Consider the following 16,991-nt stretch of genomic DNA (forward strand, 5'->3'; position numbering starts at 1 on the left):
GTTCTAAAGAAGTAAATGGCCTCAGTAAAAATCGTGACAAAGAAAGGTCGTTAGATTTTGTACACGTAACCTGTCCAAATTGGACCGTTTAACACGAGCTGGGCACACTGCTGGAGCCAGCCTCTAGTGGCCGCCAGAGGAACTGCAGCATTCGGCACTTGGGTTGGCTTCATTCGTCTCGCAGGTTGCCTCCTGGACACGACTGTGACCAATGAAAATGTTGGCTGTACAGAAGCTAAGCTAAACATGAACTAAAGTGCCGTGTGTCTCGGGTTTCTTCTCAGCAAAGCTGGTGAACGTCCCTCTGGAGCAGCTCCCTCTGCTGTTCAAAGCAGTCTTGCACTCCTGCAAATCCAGCCTGACCAGCTACAGGACCGGCCCGTCGCCCTGCGTGACCGCCTCCACCGGAAACTAAACCCTGCCCGACACCCGAGTCGAGGACTGGTCTCCCCTCTCGTGAATGTGACAAGCAGCTAGTTTGTTTTTTGTAACTTTTTTCTTTATATATTTATTACACGACAGAGCTGAATGTATGCTGATTTACACTGTGCACATGCTTCTGTACAAAACAAATGCTCGTAGATGCATTGGTCTTTGGAGTTTACAAGCGTGTATCCATTTTGCTCCATGTGTCAGTGTTGCCATTGTTAGAGCTAGACTTTAAAAGAGTTTATTTTATACAGATGGGGCGCCTAGGCACGCGCGACGAGTGTTTTGAGACTACCTCAGGAAGATGTTGTTGCTATTTTCAGGTACCTTTTCTTACTGTTAAATGAAGAGTTGCCCAGTCTAAACCAAAACCCTGTGGATGCTTTGGTACCTCAATCAGAGATGAATGTTCAAAGAAGCTGCATAAATCAGTCTGAAAAACAGTTTTTTGTTACACTGAAAATGCAAAATGAATTAGCAAAAGTACTCAGACATCCTGCTTTTAGGAGGCGGTCTTGTCAATTTAACATTCCATGAGTTAAGGTGGCAGTTGTTGGATCTGTGGGATCATCGAATAGGAGCATACGGGTATTTTTTAACAATCATAGACTAGGGATGTATGGCTTTATTGCAGGGGAAGGGGCGGATAGCTAGGTTTGCTGTTTTTCTTTTTATTATGTTTCTCTCTTGACCAAAGTGTTATGCAAAGATTATATCAAGCGCCCGCTGATGGGTAGGGAGCTGACAGCTCAACAAAACCCTTTTCTTATCCATGAAGGACGAGGATAAGAAATGAATCAGTCTGTTTCAGAGGCAAGACGCTCTGCAGGACAGAAAAGGTCCACGTTTCATTGCAAACATGCGCGTTTTGTCGCGTGCACACATATGCACAGAGCAGACACGATGGCTCTCATTTTGTGCTCTTCATTGCCAAGGAAGATGGTGCATTTTCGCCTGCTCTCGACACAGCTGGGTGTATGTGATTAAAAATGTGCGAGCTTCACGGGTGAAGCACACCGATCAGCCACAACGTTGAAATATCGGGGAGGTTTCTGATGTGTTGGCACATTTGGGTCTGTCAGCCCATCTGTGCTCTCTGGCGGTGGGTCGCGTCACGGATAACGCTTCCTGCAGGTTGAATTTTGAGCTTGATTCAATTTGAGGACTTTGGAGAGCAGGTGAACAAACCACGCTTTCCCCTAGTCCCGGGGGAGACAGCTGGTACTGGGGCACGTCATCATTTTTAACAAACACCACATTACTGATTACCCAAGGTTAGGGTTGGGTTTTTGCTTTACTCACAATGGAAACGGGCCCATAAATTTTAATTTTAATAAATTTTAGCCTTGGGGAAGGATTTTTATTTGGGTGGTTGGATGTTATTGTAACCCTAACCCTATATGGGTTGGCTCCACATTAACCCCAGCACACTCAAGCTCTCCCAGCAGAGCTTTGCATAGTAACAAGGTAACGATTACTGGTCACTTCACCTGTCCGGGGTTTTGATGTTGTGGCTGCTTGGTGTTGCCCATCTTAGTGTAACCCACTGAAACCAACCATTTAAACGAATCAGTGTTTATTGATCCATCCGTTTTGCTTAAGAGGTTCATTTCGATTTTTCAAAACAGTTGTTGAATTTCAAAGTTCTATTGGCCAGTTTTGAATGGCAATCAAACATTTTTAGATGTAGAATGTAAATCAGACCACACTTGGTTTCCACGGGCATCAGGCCGCGTGGACATCCAGGTACGGTCCGACTGTTTTTAAATGAGATGAAAGTGAAAATATCATTTATGCAGAACTGGCTTAAAGTTGAACGTCTAATCGCTTTAATCCAGCCGTAAGTGGACTCGGTGTGATCGGCTAGGGCTTTACCTCAATCAGTTTAGGCCAGGTTTGGAGAATTTTAGGGGATATACCCCTGGCTTGCATACCCACAGATATGCACGTCGTTTTAAAAAGTGTAGCCACAGAGAAATGGTCTTTATTTTTAAAGTGTGAGATTATCATTTCTGACCACTTGAAGTGTCTTTTCTGGCCATTTCACGATTTGCGTCATTTGAAATGCAGACAAAGTGCAGTCCCAGCAACCACTCCCTTTTTTGCACACGACAGTGAGGTTTGGAGACCTTAACCCTTGATCTTGGCCACTGCCCACCCAATGTGTTCCTCTCTCAGGTCCCTGCTGACCTGGATATATACAGGGTAAAGTGAGTGTTATGTATTGCATTCAGGAGTTCGTCAGTGACCATACTGATGTACTTGTAGTATTAGTAGATGTAGCTTCCAGGACATTGTAGGTCCTGTTGTAGAAAGGTGTTTTTGTTTTTTGTTGTTTCAACTTTATTTCCCTCAAGGTCCCCACCCCACCCACACTCCCCTTCGGTGAAAGTGGAATTAGTTTGCAGGGCAGGTTTTCTAAAGCTCTCGGCATTGATGACGGACGAAGCAAAAGGCAGCGGCATCTTTCCGATGTCACGGCTTCCCTCCCATCGTGCACAGCCTAACGAAACCACAGTCCAATCCAGCGTTCCTTCTTGTAATGCTTCAGTTAGCCTCTTTTGATTTTTTTGAATGCTTTAATGTACCTTTTGTAGTTTATAATTAAGAATGTCTTTTTAGCTTTTTTGGGTTTGATTTGGAGTGAAGACAACACCTATCATTTTCTAAACTTTGGCTGATTTCTTCATTGTTGTTGTTGACGTTCACTTGTTCACTGTGTTCATTAAAGAAAGTATTACTCAGGCTTTGTCAGCAATGCTTTACATGCACGCTGCTGACATTTTGGATCTGTTTGTGTAATCTTGGAATAAGTTTAAACCTCAAATGTTGTGCTGTGGCGCCGTCTCTGGAGACAAAAGCCTCGTGTTCATCCATCAGGTGACCAGCACACCACACGGGCGTAGGGTTACGTTTGAGCCACGTGCCAGACGAGCACAGTTTGATAAACTCTTAGGTTTCAAAGTTAATCTTTGGGTGGAATAGATGTGAACCTAACCGTTACCATGGTAACCAGGTTATCATGCACCCGATTACCAGTGAGTCCACATTTTCAGAAAGTCTAAGATGTTTAAATTCTTCAGTTTTGTTTCAGGTTGTATAAAAACAGCTCGACCGAACCCTGATCCTCCTCGGGTCGCTGGCTAACTGCTGGATGTTCAGATTTTGCAGAGATGAAAAAAACCATTTAATGTTGCCTTTAGCGGCGCTGAAATGTTTGGCTTTTAGCTTGAGATAGCTGCCTCCCTCCCAAACAACTGATAGTGTTATGTTTTTAAAAAACATACATGTAGAGGCAGCATTCCTCCACATGTATTAACTGAAAACATTAAACCAAACTATCTGACAAGATTACATTATCATGTCGTTTTGGTGAACCGACCCTTTAGATCACAGTATCTCAGGACACTTCTATGTACCAAAGGTCTCACTGTGATGAAACGGTTCAAATCCCCTCAAACGCTGCTCAGAGACCCTGTCAGGCTGTCCCGTGTGTCTGTGCAGCACTGCCAGAAAAACAGCAAAATGACTGGAGGAATGCGCTGAACATCACACTGAGATCTGACAGTGCAGCAGGATCTGAGGGGTTTCTCCTTTAATGTGATGCCAAACTGTCTGCTTATCAGCGGTGAATCCCACCTTTGCTGGCAGCACTCTCACTTATTCAGCGTTACAGTTTGATACACACACGCTGGTGTCTTTTTTTCACTTCCTGTGTTTGTATTGGTTGTGTGCAGACAAAGGGATGTGTCATCTCTAAACTACCTCTGTATTTTTCACACTGTTACTAATGTTCATTACACCAATGTTTTTTATGAGTTGACCTTACATGTGAACCACCAACACTTGTTTTCTTCTTCGTAGCCTTGTATTCCTCTCTACCTCAGGTACTTTTAGGCCCTCTTCCTCCTTTGTTTCTTGTTTTTAATGTGCTGTTTCATGTTAAATTAGCATCATCTTATATTTCACTCCTGCCCTGTTATCAAAAATCGCATACCAAAGATGAACGAATGTCAATGACAATGTCAGTGCACTGATTAAGCATTCATGTGTTATGTTCTGGCTGAAGTTAACCAGTGTTGCATTTTTCCATGTTGACCTTATCCAAATATGCCTCATTATCTGTTGAATTTGCTGTATTCGCCATACCATGATAATCCTGTGTGTGTGCGTGTGTGTGCGCGCATGCACATGCGTGTTTGATTGTTGTTCGTTGGTGAAGCAGAGAACACACTCAGTATTATACCACAGCAGCCGGTGCTGCATGTGATCAGTTGTCAATCGCAGGATGTAACTGTGCTCAGGCTGACTCTTCCTCCGGTTCACTCACTCGTGTAACCGTAACACTGTGACCACAGATGGACAGACGGCTGTGGTGTGAGCACTGGGGCTGGACACACACCCGGGCTCAGCCTTTAAAGTCGCTGTCCTGCTGTTTAACCTTTAACGCCATCAACTTATTTGTAAGTGAGATGTTCAAAAGACTCACGTTGCTACAGTTTGTATTCACCACACTTTCTATATAATGCTCGTCCACTCCCTTTAGTTTTCATCTGAGAACAGCAAGTGGGTGTGGCTTCTAAACCAGAGCCAGAGATGACCATATTAGGGATTCCTGTTCAAACTGACTTCATACATGTTGGTGGGCCTGGAGCATTGTTTTTATGCAGACACACACACAAATAGACATTTAGGCCCATATTGCTTGTCCTGGATGGAGCTCCATCCCCTAATTCCCTGTAACTGACAACACTATAGACAGAACAGCAGGTGTCCAGCTGTCAGAGCTTTGTTACAGGCACACGAGGAGCACACCGGCAACATATCTCAGGGAACAAACAGATTCATACACAGTCATCAGAAACTGAAACGCCATTTATGTTTTTTCTCTTCAGAAATCTCTTGTCTGCTCTTGTTACTTTAACTACCTGTGAAGAATGTGATCCATTATGTGTTAAAAGCATGTTTAGAATGTGTTAGGACTTGAAACAAAATAAATGTGAACATTATGCAAGTGCACTCGGCTAACTTCCAGTTTCTCGCTGTCCAACTCTTGGCTTTTCTACGGGGAAGATGATAGAAACTAATGAGACCGTGTTCCATTCAGTCACTGATAGGCAGAAGGTGTGCCGTTAAAAGCTGAGGGACCGGAATTTGGATGCGTTTGTCCCTGACCTTCTGCTTCGTGTACTCCAGTGTGGTGTTCACAGCGAGATAGTATTATTAGGATAAACACAAAGTGTGTTTCAGCCTGGAAAGGAAACATGCCAGGTCTGCTCATTTACTGCAAGTCATAGCAACAAATAAATGTATTTTTTAAACAATCTTCAAATATAATGTGCTGATGACAATAATTTGCCTGCCGTTGTTTCATAAATGCAGCTTTAAAATATTTCTTATCCATCCGGGTGCTCTAAACAGCTGGAAATTTAAAAAAGCGTTTTGGATAACAACTGAACCCCCCTAACTTTATGGGGGTACACACTGAGATTCACCCGAACCCTGCACATATAGAAACAGACTCGGTGCAGCTTTCATCCCACATTCACCATCCAGCTGCTGTTTGAGTAACAACTGCTAAAACTACAGTACCCAGGTCAGTGGTGCGTCATCATTCCAGATGAGTTTATGGTCTCAGTCACTAGTTTCATGTGTTAAAGAAAATATTAGATTTTTGAAATGAGGTGACTTTTGTTGTGATTTGGCACTATATAAATAAAATTGAATTGAAATGAATTGAATGTTCCCCACTGGAGTCGGTAATATTTAATGATTGTGTACTACAGTGTCACAGTCAGAGCCACACCATTCATGAAGTGTGGTTTCAGATGGTGATGACCAAAGCTCGTAGTTTGAGCCTGAGCGTGCTGATCGTGCTCCGTTTCACTAAAGTTCGACTCTTTCATTACCACACAGCACTGGAGTGTTAAAAGAAATGATTTTAAATACTAATCTGTCACAACATAGAGAGTTCTGAACCATCGTGGCAAAAACATGGCGATGTGGATTTTGACAGACTGTCCTGGGTTACAGCAGCGGTCCCCAACCACCAGGCCGAGGACCGGCATCGGACTGTGGGTCATTTTGTACCGAGCTGCAAAGAAATAATACATTTGTTTCAAAAAGGGTTTTATTTTCATTAGTCTTTGGGGTACTTCATTTTTCAGTATTTAGTTTACAGTTTATACACACACACACACACACACACACACACACACACACACACACACACACACACAGGTCCTGGCCTCTCAGCCAGGCTTGTTCCTCACATTTGAATTTGTGGTTCCTGAGCTGTTGGTGTACACAGTATGTTAGACAAAGAATGTAGACGTTTTTTTTAAAAAACTACAACAAAACATAAATTACGGTCCAATTAAAAGCTTCATACAGTACAGATATAAAATATAAACTGCTGTTGACTGGTATATGCATTGTAACAAACAGGCCTCAGTGGAAGAAGCATACACAGCCACAAAGTTTGATACAGGCACAATCTGGGTTACCAGAAGATCACAACAACAGTGAACTGGCAAGTTTTTCATCCTTACAAATGTAGCAACAGGTTTTCCAGCTGTACAGGATTTATTGTTACAACAATGATCAAACCCAAATGTTCTTACTTTCTTTGCTAGGCTTAGTAGACGTCTACGATCTTATACCAGGTTATATTAGACTGAAAAAATAGCTCACAGGATACCACCATTAATGTTTCTATTTAAAATGTATCATCACTTATAGTGTCATTTGCAACACTTTATAGAACAAAAGTAATGTAAAATAAAGCAGTTTATTATATTCAGCTTTATCACTCAGAAATCACATTTTTAAAAGTATAATATTACAATAGGTTTGTGGGGCAAATTTCTCTGTAAATTGATCCGTTACAAACAAACCTCAATAACTCCTGCAGTATTTTACTTGATCTTATTTGATCGTACTGTTCCTTTATGATTGTCTAATGATGGGAAATAAAGACCCAGTGTCCTGTTGGCTTTTTGGCTCATAATAAATCCATCGTATCGTGACTTGGGCTACATCTTATGTAAACTGTACAGCAGATGCAACCACGTGGTCAGATGTGGTTTGATTACAGTTTATGGTGTAGTTTTCATCTAGGGCAACAGATGATCCTGTACATGCATCATCCTCTAAGCTCAGTGGCACTATTTAAAGAGCTGTGGTGATGTCATTTGGTATATCACAACACTGCATTGCCAGAATTGTTCACTCATCCATCCAAATAATGAAATTCAGTTATTCCAATCATTTCCATGGCCACAGGTGTATAAAATCAAGCACACAGGCGTGCAGACTGCATGAATGAGTCGCTCTCAGGAGCTCAGTGAATTCCAGTGTGGTACCGTGACGGGATGCCACCTGTGCAACATGCCCAGAAATTTCCTCGCTACTAAATATTCCACAGTTATACTGGCATTATAACAAAGTGGGAATGTTTGGGAATGTTCTCTGGGTACCTCAGCTTTGTGCCACTGCTCACAGACATGCATGTTACACTAATCGCCATCTCTCTATGGTGACCCTGTGAGAGACTGGCAACCCATCCAGGATGTACCTTGCTTCTTGTCCCATAATAGCTCTAACAGGCTCTAGTCCCCATTCTTACCCTGAAATGACAAAGGGTCAAATAATTCAGCAAGGAAGGTGTGCAGAATCCATCCATACACATCCAGTGCAGCAAGATGCAGGTGCTTCTCAGCATATATGAAAGAATAAAAGATTTAAAAAGAAGAGGGACTCGTCCAGCAGGGTTTGGTATATTATCTACCACCCAGCCGTCCTCTGTAAACTGACTGGTACTTATACCTTTGTACTCAGCTGATCATTCAAAGGACTTGCTACTAAGTCTCATTCACACATTCACACAGTGCCCAAGCGGTTTGTAATTCTTCTCTGGCGTTCATTACGCTGCCCAAGAAGTTAGGGATCGCTTCACCGACCTAACACTTTACATTCAACCTACTTTAAAAATATTCTTACGGTTTTGTTCCTGAATCGGGCACATGGTAAAGTGCACACACTCATGCACACGGGTCATCTTGTCAGTGAGTGATGGTTCTAAGTGGGGCTGCTGATTGCATCATGAGCGCAGAGCAGGCTGGAGGTCCAGGAGACATCGCTTTATCTCCTCAAGGCTGATGGAGTGGCTTTTAACAGGTTGTCCTAACCCTCCTAACCCCAACCGCCCACCACCCCAACTAGCCTCTAATCAGATCACAGCTAGTCAAGGCTGCTGATTCCCTTGGGCACAACACCACCACTGACAACTGGAGGGCTAGGGTGGTGGGGGTGTGACAGGATGGATTTCAGACACGATTATGTAAGAGCCCAGAACCTGAGGCTTACTATCTGCAGGAGATAACCATCTTGCTGCAAAGGCGTGTTTATTTGCCTCGTGTGTTGGTGTTTCTGGTCTCACCTTGGCACACAGCATCACACGCTGCCCTTCACAAATGCTAGCCACTGAGATTGTGTTATCTCTCCACAGTCCAACATCCTCTCTCTTTGATAAAACACATAGATGTTTTACACAGTGATAAGATTCCTGGCCTGGACCCCTCAGTTGTACAGGACAACCAATGCTTCACAACTTCAGGAAGGAATCTAAACAGTCAGGATTTTTCTCTTTCCATTCTTTATCTCATTTAAGCTTCACAATTACAATTAAACGTTCTCTAAAGAAGCACTTTTTTCATCTAATGAGTCTTGAATCTACAAAACGGAATAATTTATTCAGTAAAAAGACCCAAACCACTCAAAGTCAGGTGAAGTAAGTTAATAGTGATCAGTAGTAGTTTTTATGGCTACCTCACGACAAGACTCTCAGGTTCTGTTTTCAACCACACACCATGTATTCAGACTGATTTTCTCACCTGTCAGTAAGTTCAGGTAATCTTGGTGCACCATGGAAATAAAGCTTACACCACGAAAGGGAATCCATCCCATCCAAGGTTTGTTGTCATTATCCATCCTCTTTCATTGTAGTGGAACCAAAGCCCCACGGCAGATGGTTATTTCTCTCTGTGATATTGTGAAGTCATGACTTTTCTTTCTTAAGTGCCACGAGATGTCTTATGATTTGGTAAATATATGAGTCAGATGAATGTTAGAGAATTTATAATGTGGCAACTCCAAACACAACATGAATCAAAATCAACTGTGTATGCGCTCAAGGTCATGTGATGTATTGAGTGTAGGCTGTATGTAAAGGATGGACATAGTCACCTGGTCTGAACAATGAAGCCCATGATGCACATTTCAGTTGAATGTTCACACACCTGCGAGGTTTTAAATGCATGTTTAGTGTGATACCCACAAAATGCTCAGTGAACAACTTTAAAAGCATTTGAAATATATTTGAAATATATTTGAGCACTGGAATTCAGATTTTAAATGTTTAGCATCAATCCTTCATGTTTAAGGAAGAGTTAAAAAGAGGTGATGATGTCCAGGCAGAGACTTTCAGCAGGCTGTGTGTGTTTGGTGCTTACTGACGTAACACCTGATCTATTTTTCTTTTACAACAACTTTGTCAGAAAAAATTCCAACTGACCAGCCTAGAAGAACAGTTTCTTAGTTTCTTAATATCACAGGACATTTTTAGTTTTGGCCACAGATGGAAAAACGTGGTCTGACATGTCCTGGTCAAAAATGACTCCATAACTAGTCCTGGAAGCCATGATGATGCCATCCACTGACATACCTGGTTAGACGCCATGTTTCTGAGGGTTTTAGCTTCAGATCCAAGAACTTCAGACATTTATGGCTTTTAGACGAGAAATTCATTTTGAGTATAGTTTGGTTAAATGTATTTCATAGCCACTAAACTATGCTGTCATTGTTTCACATGCTGCTTTAACCAAAACATTTTCTGCTTATAGTCCAAGAAGCGCTTTGTCAGCACTCAGAGATTCTCCTCAGGTGTGTTTCACTGATAACACAGCTCTCAAATCTGTGAACTGTACAAAAGCACAAAGCATTGATTCAGTCAGTGAAGTTGTTAGTTTGTACTTTGTGATGAGAATACATCACAGTGCACAGATATCAGATGTGCTGCTGCGTAAATCTTTCAAGCATGCGTCCCAGTTAAGGTGAAGGACTTCCTGAGGACATATTTATTTTGACTAATGATGGTACAATAAACACAAAATTCTCAAATGCAGATTCAGGTTCGACCAAAAGTTTCACCATATTATTTGTATGTGTAGTAGAAGTCACTACCAGAACTATAGCATGCTGTGTAAAAGTCTCGAGCCCAATAGCAAACATACATGGGAATACAACCTATGGGATAGTCGGTACAATTCCAACAAGCTTAATAGTCAGTATTTGGTATGACCGTCTTCATCATGCAATAAAACCTGAGCTGGAAACAGCTGCACTACTCTGCTAACCCAACAGTCATATGACCCCCTATGAACAAGCGCTTTGGTGACAGAGGGAAGGAAAAACTCCCTTTCAAAAGGAAGAAACGTCGAGGAGGATTCAGGGTCACCTGATCCGGCCCCAGCTGCATGCTTAATCAGAAAGGAAAGTTTTAAGCCTTTGTATGTTGTCACTTCTATTTCTGAGCACCATTAAAGCACAGGAAGCTCTCCTGAATGAAAGGTGTCGCCACTCAGACTAGACAACTGCATAAGCGCCGATAAAGAAGGAAGTAAAAGCTGAGACAGAGGAAGTTTCCTAATTGTGTAAGAATGATCACAGTGAAAGAAAATCTCATCATCCTGTAATTAGTGTCATTTAACCAAACTGTAGTTTTATGGGAAAATTTAGAACAAATAAAGAAAAAGCAAAAGCAGAACTTTGAAATTATTGTCTGTACAGACAGATATAATACACTGAAATGTAGTAATGCTGTATTAGAGCTGTATTATATTAATTAGAGGGAGCCTCCTCAGTGAGTTTGATAAAATGCAGGTTTCATGCTAATGAAGAGCGTTTCCTCTCAGACGTACATGTTCAGTGGTGCCTTACAGCTGTGTGTGCTGAACATGACAAAAGGCCATCGACACTTGGAGGAGATTAAATGGTTCATTTTTGCTGTCTAAGGAACAAAGAATGAGAATAAATAAAATACTGTTTTAAGATGTTCATGTACGTTCTCTCTTTATATCCTATTCTCTACATCCACCTACACATTAGTTTTGGTCGACTTTATTTGCGTCACTTGAGAGATGTGTCAAGGTTAGAACTGCTTTACTAAACTCCGCCTGTTTTAGCATCTTCTGGCGTGCACACTCCACCACGCTCCCGAAGCGTGCCTTCACCTGGTGTGGTCCTCCTCTGGCCCTCCTTCGTACGCTGTTCCTCTCATCTTGTTCCCCTTGACCCTGACATGCTGTGACCTGAGGCTGATAACGGGACAGCAGACCGCCATTCCTCACCCTTTGCCAGCTGACATACTTCCAGCAGGAAGGAATAACCTTGTTCCCTCACATTCTTCTCTGTGCTCCTGAATCTAATCCCTGGTTGTCTCTCTTTTTGCTTTCATTCACTTTTAGTGATGCAGCTGCTTTAAAGCCATACAAATAAAACTAGTTTTGAACACTGAAAAGCTTGTTTCAGATTCTGGGTTTTTCACGTGTCGATAACTGGGACAGAATTATATTCCAATGATATGGAGGGAAAAAGAAATGACGTTCTTTATGTCGGTGCATTTCTCTTCATGGGCATAAAGACTTTTTCTGTTAAAATGTTATTTATCCAAACTGGCAAATATCATACAAAGAGAGTTGGTTTAATGGGAGCCTACACACGACCTGAACCCCGAACCTGCTCGCTGGTCACTCGGGGACCGTGGCATTTATGGAGGACCACACACATCGAAATAAAGATTTCTGTGGTTAAATCATGAACTGTACAATAAATTATGCATCTGTAAATTCATTCACAAACTCATTTTGTATTATTTTATTAGTAATTTATTATTTAATAATTACATTTTAAACAAAAACTATTTTTAAATCTATTTGTTCCACATGAATTATTAATTGATAATGAATTATAAATCCAAAATGAGTTTCACAACAAAACAGATTTTTCAAAATCGTTTTTAAAACACAATAAAAAAAGAGAAATAATGGTTTTCAAAAATCAAAGATTTATTTCTCATATTTAAAACGGTGATTCTACTCATTTCAAAATCTCATTTCTGAAATCCTGACGCAGAGCGAATCAGCCCCACGGTGCGATGCTTGTGTACTACATTGTTATAAACTGTATATTCCTCTCAGTCATGGATGTCAGTGATAAATCAGCAGTGATTCACCTGCAAGTAGGTAAAACCATCGCGTGTCTGCTTGTTTATTTTCCACTTAAACCTTTCACAATAAAGCTGAAGATCCTGTTGAGACTTTTCAAAATAAACTGAATCACGTGAAAGAGTATGCAGAGTGTTTACGGATGAGAAGCAAAAAAGAGCCGTCAGGTGCTAAAAAATCAACCTTAGACTCAAACGTTAGAACAGGCTTTTCCCCGCAGCGTGCCGTGTAATAAATACAAAGAAAACGGTGGCCGTTAAAACTTATGTCTAAAAATGTATCGTTTCATACACTTCACGCAAGTCGAGCTGCCCGAGATTCACAGAATTTACAGAAAATGTAAAATTTTTGTGAGTTATATCGTTATCGGGACGATAGATGTCTTATATCGGGATATGAGATTTTGGTCATATCACACAGCCCTACTTGAACCTGTTCCAAACAGGTTCACCACCAATCTTAGAAATATGGTATCTAAGCAGATTCTTACTCTGGATGGCATTACCTTGGCCTCCAGTAACACTGTGAGGAACCTTGGAGTCATGTTTGACCAGGACATGTCCTTCAACGCACATATTAAACAAATATGTAAGACTGCTTTCTTCCACATGTGCAACATCTCTAAAGTTAGAAATATCCTGTCTCAGAGTGACGCTGAAAAACTAGTTCATGCATTTATTACTTCCAGGCTGGACGACTGTAATTCATTATTATCAGGATGTCCAAAAAACTCACTGAAAAGCCTTCAGCTAATCCAAAATGCTGCAGCAAGAGTCCTGACAGGGACTAGAAAGAGATTTCTCCTTGCTCATAGGGGGTCATATGATTGTTGGTTTTTTCTCTGTATCTATTATTGTACTACTGTGCAATATAAAGCACATTGAGGCGACTGTTGTTGTGATTTGGTGCTGTATAAATAAAATTGAATTGAATGTTTTTTTTCTGGCTCCCAAATCTGAGGAAAGTAGCCCTGTACATCTTGACCATGTTTGGCTCCACATACAGCTGTGAGGCAGCTTTCTCCACAATGAACATAATAAAAACTAAATATCGTTCCAGGCTCACCAATGAGCACCTACACATGTGTATGAGAATGGCCCTGACACCATTCCAGCCCAGATTTACAATCCTGGTAGGGAAAAGTAAAGCTCAATTCTCTCACTGAACAACAGAAAGTGGGAAGTGGAATATAAGGGGGAAGAAAGAGAAACTGTAAAATTGATACAGGGCAGTGATACAAGGAATGAGAGAACGGAAGAGCACAGCAGCTTACAAAACACGTAGCCATGTTAGCACATTACCTTCAACAGGTGGTCAGGCTGAGTCCCCAGGTGCATGCTGGGAAGTCCAGCTCTACCTTTCACTGCAGAGCCTCTTCATTCGTCACATATCCGTGTCGGGCAGAGTGTAAATCCCGAGGATGAACGGCCTTTGTACAATCAAACATACAATTCTTAGCAGTGCAAAACTACAACCACAAACAGTGTAGCAAAACCCAGGCAGCCAGCAGCCTGTGTCTGTCCAACCAATCAGAGGGGTCCATGCACCGCATTGCTTCGGGATTTCAGAAATCCTGTTAGCTTATGGATTACCTATTATATTAACTTTATTCCCAAACCTTTATTTAAACATCAGTACAATACAAAGTAGAATTAAACAGTACTACATTAAAGGTGTTGTACTTACAAAAATTGTAAACCATAAACAAACAAATAAACGTTATTCAGAACCTACAATATACATGTGCTAGAGGGAGAAGTTTAGCTGATTAAGCCAAAGAGTAAAGTGATTGAAGGATCTTCTGGTTTTCACATACAACAATAGTTAGTACTATTCTGAAATAAAGATCTGATAGATTTATTGTTGCTTTTAGAATTCTTAGAAAAGCAAATCTTATCAACAAAAGTTTGTACTGGAGATGCCAAGGACCTTTGGCATGAAGTGATATTAGGTAGATTCTTAAAAAGCATACAAACCCCTAATGGTATTGAGCCAAATACTTTAGTATAATCATTACGATTTACATTTATAGCTAAATTTAAATGTAGACAAAATTCTTCCATCCATTCATCTTCTTCCGCTTTATCCGAGGCCGGGTCGTGGGGGCAGCAGCCTAAGCAGAAAAGCCCAGACCTCCCTCTCCCCAGCCACCTCCTCTAGCCTATCCGGGGGAACACCAAGGCGTTCAAGTTCAAGTTCAAGTTCAAGTTCAAAGTTTATTCGCCACATGCAGTGGCAGGTTGCCCTGCAGTGGAATGAACCCGCCCCAGGCCAGCCGAGATATATAATCTCTCCAGGGTGTCCTGGGTCTGCCCCAGGGCCTCCTCCCGGTGGGACATGCCCGGAACACCTCACCCAGGAGGCGCCCAGGGGGCATCCTTGTCAGATGCCCGAACCACCTCAGCTGGCTCCTTTCGATGTGGAGCAGCAGCTCTACTCTGAGCCCCTCCTGGATGGCTGAACTTTTCACCCTATCTCTAAGGGAGAGGCCAGCCACCCTTCGGAGGAAGCTCATTTCTGCCGCTTGTATCCGCGATCTCGTTCTTTTGGTCACTACCCACAGCTCGTGACCATAGGTGAGGGTAGGGACGTAGAACGGCCGGTAAATTGAGAGCTTCGCTTTTACACTCAGCTCCCTCTTCACCACGATGGACCGGTGCACCAATTCGTCTGTCGATCTCCGGCTCCCTTCTCCCATCACTCGCGAACAAGACCCCGAGATACTTGAACTCCTCCACTTGGGGCAGGAACTCATCCCCAACCCGGATTGGACAGGCCACCCTTTTCCGGCTGAGAACCATGGCCTCAGATTTGGAGGTGCTGATCCTCATTCCCGCTGCTTCACACTCAGCTGCGAACCGCTCCACGGTGAGCTGGAGGCCATCACCGGATGAAGCCAACAGAACCTCCGCCACTTGGCTGCGCCTAGAAATCCTATCCATAAAAATTCTGAACAGAATTGGTGACAAAGGGCAGCCCTGGCGGAGCCCATCACCCACCGGGAACAAGTCCGGCTATGCGGACCAAGCTCTTGCAACGGTTGTATAGGGATCGAAAGGCCCGTAGCAATCGGCCAGACACCCCATACTCCTGTAGCACCTCCCCAGGACACCCCGAGGGACACGGTCGAATGCCTTCTCCAAGTCCACAAAACACATGTAGACTGGTTGGGCAAACTCCCATGCACCCTCAAGTATCCTTGAGAGGGTAAAGAGCTGGTCCAGTGTTCCACGACCAGGACGAAAACCGCATTGTTCCTCCTGGATCCGAGGTTCGACTAGTGGACGAACTCTCCTTTCCAGCACCCTGGCATAGACTTTCCCAAAATTCTTCATAGGAGAAAAGCGTACCATTTGAATCGAATAATTGGTTGGCTAAAACAATGTTATTCCTAAACCAACTACCTAAGAGGAGAGATTTTCTTTTAAATAGGATATCGCTGTTATTCCAGATACTGTGTGGACTAAAGTTATGTTTGTAAACAAGAGTCCATGCCAAAAAAGCTTGACGATGAAAAGCAGAGATTTTTATAGGGATTTTATCAATATCAAAATTACAAGTAAGGTAGCGCTGAATTTTTCCTAACTTAGAAAACATGTACACAGGTATAGTATTCCAAATGGAAGTAGGATTAGTAATTAGATCTTTTAACCAATTTATTTTGAATGTGTTATTTAAAGTGTTCAAATCTAACACATTAAGTCCTCCATTGACATATGAGTTCATAAGAACTGTTTTTTTAATGTAGTGTGTCCTAACTTATCAATCTCTTTTATGAGTTTATTATCAAGGTGCAATGGCAATGCTGCATATGTAAGACGAGAGATGCCTTCTGCTTTAGTTATTAATACTCTGCCTTTTAACGACAAATCTCTTAAGAGCCACTGATTAAATCTGTGTTTGAGTTTCTCTAGAATATGACAGAAATTTTGAGCAATTCTTTTTTCCTGGTTTTTGGTTATTATGATACCTAAATAACGAACTTCTTGTTTTATTGGAATGTTACACAAAGCTGTTTTCAAAGATTCTTTTATCGCCATAAGTTCACATTTAGGAACAATTAAGTACAATCCAGAAGCTTTGGAAAATGTGGAGATTGTTTCAGTAGCAATAGATATTTGATATTCATCTTTTAGGAATAATGTAGTGTCATCCGCTAACTGTGTTATGAGTAAATCTTTGCCAATTAGCGATATACCTTTTACATTGCTTGACTTCATATGGTGAGACAATAGGTACGGAGAAATGGGGCAGCCTTGTCTTATCCCTCTTTGTGTA

General features: G+C 42.0%; 1 protein-coding gene across 2 annotated transcripts in view; it reads left to right on the top strand.

Moving 5' to 3' along the window:
- Positions 1-5,859, top strand: part of nr6a1a (nuclear receptor subfamily 6, group A, member 1a) — a 114,265-nt gene extending 108,406 nt beyond the window's left edge. The window contains exon 11 of one of the 2 annotated variants that reach the window (XM_084946405.1): positions 285-5,859. In XM_084946405.1, coding sequence (XP_084802531.1) covers positions 285-415 — 131 coding nt within the window. In that variant the 3' untranslated portion in view covers positions 416-5,859. The remainder of the gene's footprint in view (positions 1-284) is intronic. The other variant, XM_084946406.1, reaches the window with a different exon arrangement.
- The last annotated feature ends 11,132 nt before the right edge of the window (positions 5,860-16,991 follow it).

The sequence above is a fragment of the Perissodus microlepis genome, chromosome 12 (genome assembly GCF_051167445.1).
Source record: "Perissodus microlepis isolate ML-2025 ecotype Zambia chromosome 12, ASM5116744v1, whole genome shotgun sequence".
Taxonomy (NCBI): Eukaryota; Metazoa; Chordata; class Actinopteri; order Cichliformes; family Cichlidae; genus Perissodus; species Perissodus microlepis.